This window comes from Nematolebias whitei, chromosome 1 (assembly GCF_014905685.2).
Source record: "Nematolebias whitei isolate Nwh7 chromosome 1, NemWhi1, whole genome shotgun sequence".
Taxonomy (NCBI): domain Eukaryota; kingdom Metazoa; phylum Chordata; class Actinopteri; order Cyprinodontiformes; family Rivulidae; genus Nematolebias; species Nematolebias whitei.
The window spans coordinates 57,775,280-57,784,484 of record NC_056498.1 but is presented as its reverse complement, the minus strand read 5'-3'; the positions used below and the strand labels follow the sequence as shown (position 1 = coordinate 57,784,484).

Genomic DNA, 9,205 nt, shown 5'->3' with positions numbered 1-9,205 from the left:
ATTTTAATTTTATTTTTTTTAACACAACACAGAGCATTTTCTTCACTAAAATAAAAAAAGCAGCCTTAAAGCTACCTGGTTTATACTTCACATTTGCACATGAGGTCCAGAACTGTCACACACTAAACATATTTAGTATATTATGATATAAAAATATAATAAAGTCTCTATAGAAGATCACTGGAACAATAATGGTCAGTCAGGTTATCTGGACAGTTTCTTTTTTTTTTTTTGTGGAAAGACGTTTCGCCCTCTATCCAGAGGGCTTATTCAGTCTGAGGAGTCCCATGTAAACTGTTTGCCCCACTAAGCAGTACACTCCGTTAGTGGACCAACCAGTTTGCTGGTGGTGAGATGGTTGATGGTTGATTTTCACCAGCAAACTGGTTGGTCCACTAAAGGAGTGTACTGCTTAGTGGGGAAAACTGTTTACTTGGGACTCCTCAAACTGATGAAGCTCTCCGGATAGAGGGTGAAACGTCTTTCCACAAAAGAGAAACTGTCTAGATGACCTGACTGACCATTATTGGATTTTGTACCTGGATGATTGAGCATGAACTTTGAGATCACTGGAACAACATCTGAAGTTCTGGACTGGATGAATAAAAGTAAAAACCAAAACAACAAGTAGACAAATGGTGATTGTTTCTGTAATCCCAACAAATCCCAACGTGTCACAAACTGATGAGTCTGTTTTCCTCAGGTGACGGTACATTATGACCAGAAGGATGGAGCTGTGGTTCCCAAAAGAGTTCACACCATCGTCATCTCTGTCCAGCATGACGACGGCGTCACCCTGGAGGAGCAGCAGAGGATCCTGAAGGAGAAGGTACGTCCTTCTCTGAGCTCCGACGTGTTGGCAATGATAAATTCACCTTTTTAACATAATTCTCTCTATCAGGTGATCAACGCTGTGGTTCCTGCTAAATATCTGGATGATAAGACCATCTACCACCTCCAGCCAAGTGGTCGCTTCGTCATCGGAGGACCTCAGGTCGACATCAGACACATGGTGGTGCTTTATTAAATTAATTAATTAATTAATTTAAAAGATAACAACTGCTTGTTGCCCTATCAGGGGGATGCGGGAGTCACAGGCAGAAAAATTATCGTAGACACATATGGAGGCTGGGGAGCTCACGGAGGTGGAGCTTTCTCGGGCAAAGACTTCTCGAAGGTGGACCGCTCGGCTGCGTACGCCGCTCGCTGGGTGGCCAAGTCTTTGGTCAAAGCCAAACTGTGCAGGAGAGTTCTGGTCCAGGTGAGGGTGGAGGTTCACTCAGCAGACAGTGTCTCAGAGGTGACAACTCAGCGGTGCTGATATCTGCTCGTCTGGGTGTCCTACAGGTGTCCTACGCTATCGGAGTGGCCCAGCCTCTGTCCGTTTCTTTGTTCACATACGGTTCGGCCCTGAAAACAGAGTCAGACCTGCTCAAGATCGTCAACAAGAACTTCGACCTGCGCCCAGGAGTCATCGTCAGGTAGATGCACCGCTCTTTGGTTTATTATAGACAAACAAACAAAAGACATTCCTAGAGTAATAAAGTGTCTAATAGTGCTTTATTACAATATCAAGTAAATAAAAAGTGTTAACACCAAAAACTATTAGATTTTTTTAACATGTATTATCAGTTTTTTAAAAATACAATAGACCCTTGTTTATTACAAGGGGGGTACGTTCCAGACACCCCCCCCCCCCCCCCCGCCCGCAATAAGTGTAAATCCACAAAGTAGGGATGCTATATTTATTTTAGTATTTATATATATTTTAAGGCTTTAGCAGTGCTTCCCACACTCTTGCAATGTTCTAAACTCTTAAACCTACGTCATTTTAACAACATACTTATATGTAGCTACTACATTTTACTCACCAGCTGGCAGAACAGCAGCAACTCTTGGTTCTGCTCAGGTTCTGTGCAGCCCTTGAGTGCCGAAGCGCATTTTGGAGGTGTGGGGGGGGGGGAGGGACCTTCAGGTGGCCGGAGTGGGACCGGTGGTCCGATTGACAGGTCCAATAAAGAGATTTTAAAAAAGTCCTGGTGTGCTCCAGAGAGTAGCCGGACCTACGGTGGCATCTACCCACTCGAAAGTCCTTGTTTGCCAGTTAGCAGCTGTCGGATTCACCGATGAGTCTGGAGGTCTGGTTCTGGTCCTGTTCCCGGTGGGTTCCATGTGGCTCTCTTAATCCGCTGGGCGCAAAGTCACTGTACAGTAATAAGCACCAAACTTTTTCCGATCAGATCAAAACTTTCCCTTTATGTATTTCAGCAGAAGGGATTCTGGGCGAGGCACTGTTGGCTTCTGGGAAATGTATTCCTTATGAGCGGGGGTATAGTGTAGGCTTATTGAAAGAAAACCACAAAAAGGCGGCGCCTGTCCGAAGTATTTTGTTTTATCGTTAACTTTTTACTGTTCAGTATTCCGCACTGTCCCAATCACGTGGGTAATATTAAAGTTAACAATCATGTATCATGAATATATATTTTCCTCATGTTCAATCTCAATTTGAAAAACCGCGAAAGAGCGAGTCAGTGAAAGTCGAACTGCGAAGGGACTACTGTGCTTATTTAAATCTTTATATGAACTCCATTTTTTTCATTCAACCTTTATTTATACAGGTTAATCCCATTGAGTCTCTGGGACTCATTTACAAGAAAGACCTGAATTTAACAAAGAGTGATGACATCAGTAGACAATCTTAAAGGATGCATACAAATTGAGATTTTTTTTTACTAGTGAAAATAAAATAATATTTAAAAGAAAATGTAACAAGAAAAACAGCTAGGTTGTAAGTCGGTGTAGAAAACTAAAAACAAGAATCAGAATCAGAATAAGCTTTACTATCATTGTACTGAAATACAGTGAAATTATGTTCTTAGTCGTCCGAAAGATGGGCGGAGTGCACGTAGCTGCTATTGGAGCGCGGCCTCTTATCCTTTATAAGAATACTTTTTTAGATAGAAAGGGGGAAAAAGGAGAGGATAGTGGCATTACAAAAAAGATCTCTTCACACCTTGTCTTATCAGGACACAATTTAAGACATCAAAAAACTCTACCTGCAAGCACATTTATAAACACACTTACATATGCAATCGACGGCAAGACGGTGAGATTTTGTCCATGAAGCACTTCCGGATAGCACCATAGTCCTGATAAGATGTTTGTCAGCCGGCACAGTTCTGATAAGCCTCCACAGAAGTTCTCGGGGTTTGGGATAGACAAAGCTTTTCCTTAGTTTAGAAATATCCCAGGAGAATTTGGATATGTCGGCCTGTTTTTGAGGTCAACCGGGGGAGTCAGATTCAGATAAGCCACAATCGTTGATTTTTTTTCAGGCAGACTTTTTTCTTGTCAGCCTTCAGTTCTGCTGGTACTTTCAAGATCCAAAATGGCCAGATTAGTGGGCATTCCACTGGTCCATGCTTACAAGCCTCCTCCAAGGTCGTCTCTAACATGCTGGCGAGTCCCAGAAGCCGCAGGTGGCCTGCGATTCTCACAAATCACTTCCATCTTACGGTTTAGCTCGTAAATCAGCTGATTTTGAGTCCTCGAAGCATGAACAAACCTTCACAAGGCAGGCAACCTGACAGGGGTCAAATTAGCTGCAGCCGTCTTCTTTGTATGTTGATAGACCAGGAACCAGCCTATTCCAAAAAGCAGGAAACCTGTTATCATTAATCTAATTAAAAATGTCTTTGGCATCCTCCTGAGGCAAAACGGAAAAACGCATCAGCTCCCACATCCATGACGTATCGTGCAGCGTGCGTTTCAGCGGGACATGAGGGCTCTCCAGGACCCTGTCGCTTTGTTGAAAAGATTTTGTCGATTGCGTTGAAAGTCCAGCTGACCAGATCTGTGACAGTAGTTTTCGTTTTGGAAAATATGTAAAATAGGAGCTTCGATGCACAGACAGAGAGCAAAAAAAAAAAAAGCAGGAGGAGAACAGGAGAGGGAAGAAAATGTTTCCGCCTCGCACGAGAGCGAGTGAGGGGAAAAAAAAGAACATGTCTGTATTATTTTTTTCCAGGAACTTAACATTTTGGCTGATGTTGCTTTTTTCCCTGTATTGTCTGTAGAGATCTGGAGCTGAAGAGGCCCATCTACCAACAGACTGCCGCCTACGGTCACTTTGGACGGGCAGAGTTTTCTTGGGAGGTTCCCAAAAAGCTTGTCTTCTAAGAACTTTGCCTGCCTGTCCAGACCCACCGACCTGCAGAGCGAAGACGCTCCATCACGATCTGTAGCTGCCAGCCTCATCACACGACGAGACGTCTTTAACCCATTCAGACCGAAGGCGCCATAAAGAAAACTACCAAAATCAGAAGGAAAATCACTTAGAAACGTTTAGAGAAGTTTAACGTTTGGCTTACACGACCCCATCAGTGTTTGAGAAAATAAATTGGTCTTTAAAAGGAGGATGCAAGGTTTAATGCATTTGTTGCAGCAGGTCTGGATGAGTTAATGAAGTTAAAGCTGAATAAATGGACAATAGGTTTGTATAAAAGGTGTAAGAAGATAATTGGTGGGGGGGTTAGGTTTGTGAATGGGTGGGTGGGAGTTTTTTATTTCCCAGAAAACAAACCATTCAGTTTTTGGTGCTTCAAATGTTTGTGTAGTCCAAAGTCAAAGATCATATCTGATAAAGGGCCTCCACAGCAAATAAGTACTTCTGTACCACTACATACAACTAGAGGCTGAGTTTTACCTCAGTTATTACGTTGTGTTTTCTGGCCAGTATGATGAAATGAAATGACCTCAGCGTTTTAGATTTGCAGGTGCTTCCATCAGCGAGCACTGATGTTAATGTCACTAATGTGATTACAGCTTAAACCAAAGATTTTGAAGAACGTATTGAATGTTTTTTTCGTGTTGAAAGCGAAGCGCCTTTTTCTGTTATGTATGCTGCAGAAGGCCGTCATGACGGCAAACGAGAGCGGGTCGCTAAAACCCGAAGGGAGTAAACGTAAAGTTCACGCTTTTGTATTTACCCCTCGTTAACACCAAACGCATTAGTTATTTATCCTCAGGTTTTAATGGGTGACAAGAAAGCATTACTTTTAATTTGCTCCTTTTGAAGTCTGTAATTTGAGCAAATTATTAGAAGCCTTAAACTTGACTTTAGTGATTGGTCTGTTAGGAGCGAAGCACTCAGTGGCCCACCAAAATGCCTTAAATATATTATGAGCCTGATCGGTATGTGTTTCAGACTTACATTTCCTTTGATTTTATACCGCATCTGAAAGTTCAAGCTTGTTAAAATGTCTGAAGTCTTAACTCGTTGCAACCCTCCATTGTAGATTTGACAACTCTGAATTTCAACTAGAAAACATTTAGAAACTGTAATTAGTTTAACACCTCTGAAGTCTTGCTTTAGGTCTTTGTGTCTACAGAGACAGTTAGTGTGCAGCCAGCATTATGCTCAACATGTTTTCTGTGTCACCCCTCTGATAACTTTATTGTCCGAGAGGTGGGACGATGTAAATAATGAAACAATAAATGGTCTACAAAAGTAAAGCGCTGTCTGACTCTTTCTATAGCATATTATGTTTTTGTTCTATTCTGAATCAATTAAACCAACGTTTTCCCTCTTTAAAAATGCTTTATTGTTGTTTGTTTTTGTAAAACTGTTTAAAATTTTCCAATATTAGTCATATAGAGAAAGACGTTACATTTAAACTGTGTATATACTATTTTAATGTGTACGGATTTAAAGGTGGTCACAGTTAATTGACTTTTTATTATTTGCTATCACCTGCAGACAAAATGTGGAGGCTAATGTTTTTGCGTGTGTCTGTTAGCAAAATATCTCGTGAACTTGACAGATTTTACATAACTTTTCTTAAAGAAATCACAGAATCTACAATTGATTATTGGAGTCAACCCTATTCAAGATAGCCACCATTAACCATCCATTCATTATCTTTTACCCGCTTGTTCCATTTTGGGTCACGGGGTTCGCCGGTGCCCATGTCCAGCAATCGGTGTGCGAGGGGCGGGGTACACCCTGGACGGGTCGCAAGTCCATCACAGGGCCGCCGCCATTAACCCTAGTAAACAAACAAAAAAGGATATAATTTGTTAAATTTGAAAGAAACGGAGCTAAAATTTGGTGTGATTGTAGCAATTATTCACCACACATACTTTGAGCGTGACATTTTGTGATGTTATTTTTAAGGTTTGACCAAATAGATATGCATTTGTCATTTCTCAACAAGAGATCAAGTTTAAGTATATTTATTGTCATTCACATCACATGTGGTACACGAGGTGTAAAGAAATTCCACGGTAGATCCTTCTATGTTCAAGGGCTGGGTGGGGGAGGTGTGTATGCTCCTAAAATCAATAATCATCTCCTTGGTCTTCATATTGATGTTGAGGTTGTTCTTCCTGCACCAGCTCTCCAGGTGTTCCACCTCCAGCCTGTAGCTGGGCTCATCGTTGCTTGTGTTGCATCCAACCACTGCTGTATCATCTGCAAAATGTACAATATGACAGCCTGGATGGGTAGGTGTGCAGTCATTTGTGAAACAAGTGAACAGGAGGGGGCTCAACACACAGCCCTGAGGAGAGCCAGTGCAGAGGGTTATGGTGGAGGAGAAGTTTTGGATCCTCACAGACTGCGATCTGTTGGTTAAGAAATCCATGACATTTATTTTAAACTTTTGGACAGGAGGCGGGTGATATGCACTCCTTCGTAGAATCCCAGGCCTTTTGTTTTTCAAAGACTCACCAGTAAAAATGTAAAAAATTTAAATAAAAATCGCTGTTTTAAGATGGAATGACCAATTTGTGTACAAAAGAGTGAGTTTGCCTGTTAGATTCTTTAAGTTTTATTTATTGAACATTAGAACGTGTACAGTCTGCATACAATCATACGACTTTGCATCAGAACAGTTTACAACCTACACCTGTTTGGTTATCAGTACAATACGTAAGGCACAGGCAGCATTTTACATTAAAACAAAACAAACGTAAGAACTGTACCAAAAGAAGAGCTTTTTGATTGATTTACAGCCGCTGGTTAGTTCATCAAAATGCTCTCACGGATATGATTTCATGAAGCTAAGGTTTTGAAGATCCTTCACCATGTTTGCATGAGCAGCACAAGGAGTTTCATAAGCTACGATTACAGCCTTTTTTTTAATCCATCATCATAACTAAAATCAACCCTACAAATGAATAACCTGTTGCATCCATCTTCTATAAAAAGAAAACTAACAGATAACTTCTTACTGGTTTGAATCAAAAGTACGCAGCTGGTGTTGAACAACTTTCCTGAGTGCAAAGATCCAAAAGACCCATAAACAAGAGAAGAACAGCGAGTAAAGATACCGACGTGAAAGAAGACGGGACTCCAACTAGTGTTTTATGACAAATAAAGCAAAACATATAAAACTTTAGTAAACACTGAGAAATGACAAAAAGTTTCTTGTCGAAGCAGCAGTAAAAAGCACCATCACATGGCTTGACATTCTGAATATATTGACCTTTTAAAAGAACACGTCCTGTGAAAGTAGTGTACGGTGGAATGGTTTAAACGACTGAAGCCAGAAGGAACAAACAGGAGCTCAAGATGTTATTTTTTTAAGAAAAAACACAATGCATTTAGACAAAAAGCTGAACAACTGGGACAGTGAGCACAAAAGATGTTCAACTTTTCCATCCTGTGAACTGAAGCTACAGCTGCAGTTGATTTTAAGGGTGCAGAGAGGAAGTTTGACCAGCAGGGGGCAGCAAGGATCAGTGTTTCTGCCTCCAACAGCTGCACAAACTTCTGTTGACATTTAACATCCAGCTTCATTACATGGCAAAGCAGAAGGAACAAATTGTGTAACCATGTTTTAAAAGTTCTCATGCACCTAAAATCCTGGCACAAAAAAAAAAAAACACGTGGCCTACTGTGGTTTGAGGGAGCATTTTTCTTTCTTTTTAGTATCCCCGGTGTCATATGATCCTACACCTCATCTTATTGCTACAAAGTACTAAGTTATAAAACCAAGGAGGTGAAAAAGATGATAGTATGAAAGCCTTTTTTGTGCTTAGGCGCAGACAAACCAGAACTTGGCATGTAAATGTTACAATGACAGCTCGATATGCAGAACACGTGGTACTGTTCGGCGCTTTCAAACGAAAGCAGCAGGTAAACCAAGAAGCACATTCTCCTCGTCCTTAAAGGGAAAAAAGAAGATGCAGCTCTCCATTGTCTGAACCAGAAAACAAACTGTCTCTACACTCAATAAAGTCGGCGTTCTGGCTTGACTTAGCCTGTTTGGCTTCTTTTACCGCTACACACAGGAAGTTAAATCCAATATTACTTTAGGTTCAACATCATTTCTTATTCTAAGCAGGAACAACACTGTTTCAGCATCAGATCTTACATTTAAACCTATAAAGGCACCACGTGTATACTCTGTATACTGTAATAAATACGACACAAGATTATCACACATTCTGACGGTTGTGGGTACCCAGGAAACGTGCTCTGAAACTGCATAAAGGTTGGTTGTGAACACAAACACACCAAGGAAACACATTTTTATCTTCACTTCCACAACAAAGTATTACATTTGGCCTTGGTTGTTCAGCTCCTGAGAAACATATTCTGGGTTGTAGCTTCGTGGTCCCCTTATCTTTGGCTTGAAGGCAGATAAGACACAGAGGACACAATAGTGAAAGTAGCTGGGATGTTATTAATAACTCGATATCATATTGCTTATTGAGGTGTAACCGATTGTAAAATGCCTAAAGTTGACTTTTCCCTCCACAAATTGAATAAAACATTTTGTTTTTAAATACTGGCACTCATACATCACTGTTTCTGTGTCACTACTGTAATACTGTGAGATGGGCTGTCCAGCAGCCTCATCTCTTTACGTACAAAGAAAGCATCATGGCAGTCATGAGAGGAAACGGTCCCACGCTGCAATCCGAGCCTGTTCAGAACATCAGTACGGCACTTTATGTTTGTCATCCGGTTGACAAAATCCTCCTCTGATGCTCGTCACTGACGTCAGGACTGGAGAAAATTTGGTGTCACGCTTGGGCAATGTGCAAAATGCAAGCAAGACTTCTTTTTTTTTTTTTTTTTTTTTTTTTGAAGAAACGTTCAGCTGTGAAGAGCTGCTGCACTGGCCTGCTTTTATTTTAAAGCTTTAGGTGAACGTGTCGGGGCACGAAGAATTAAACTCGTTCGGCGTCCAGAGTT

The 9,205-nt window shown here is 41.1% G+C and overlaps 1 protein-coding gene across 1 annotated transcript in view; it reads left to right on the top strand.

The window, feature by feature from the left end:
- mat1a (methionine adenosyltransferase I, alpha) overlaps window positions 1–5,289 on the top strand; it is a 10,779-nt gene extending 5,490 nt beyond the window's left edge. The window contains exons 6-10 of the mRNA XM_037685795.1: window positions 704–829; window positions 902–994; window positions 1,079–1,261; window positions 1,348–1,481; window positions 4,077–5,289. Coding sequence (XP_037541723.1) covers window positions 704–829; window positions 902–994; window positions 1,079–1,261; window positions 1,348–1,481; window positions 4,077–4,179 — 639 coding nt within the window. The 3' untranslated portion in view covers window positions 4,180–5,289. The remainder of the gene's footprint in view (window positions 1–703; window positions 830–901; window positions 995–1,078; window positions 1,262–1,347; window positions 1,482–4,076) is intronic.
- The last annotated feature ends 3,916 nt before the right edge of the window (window positions 5,290–9,205 follow it).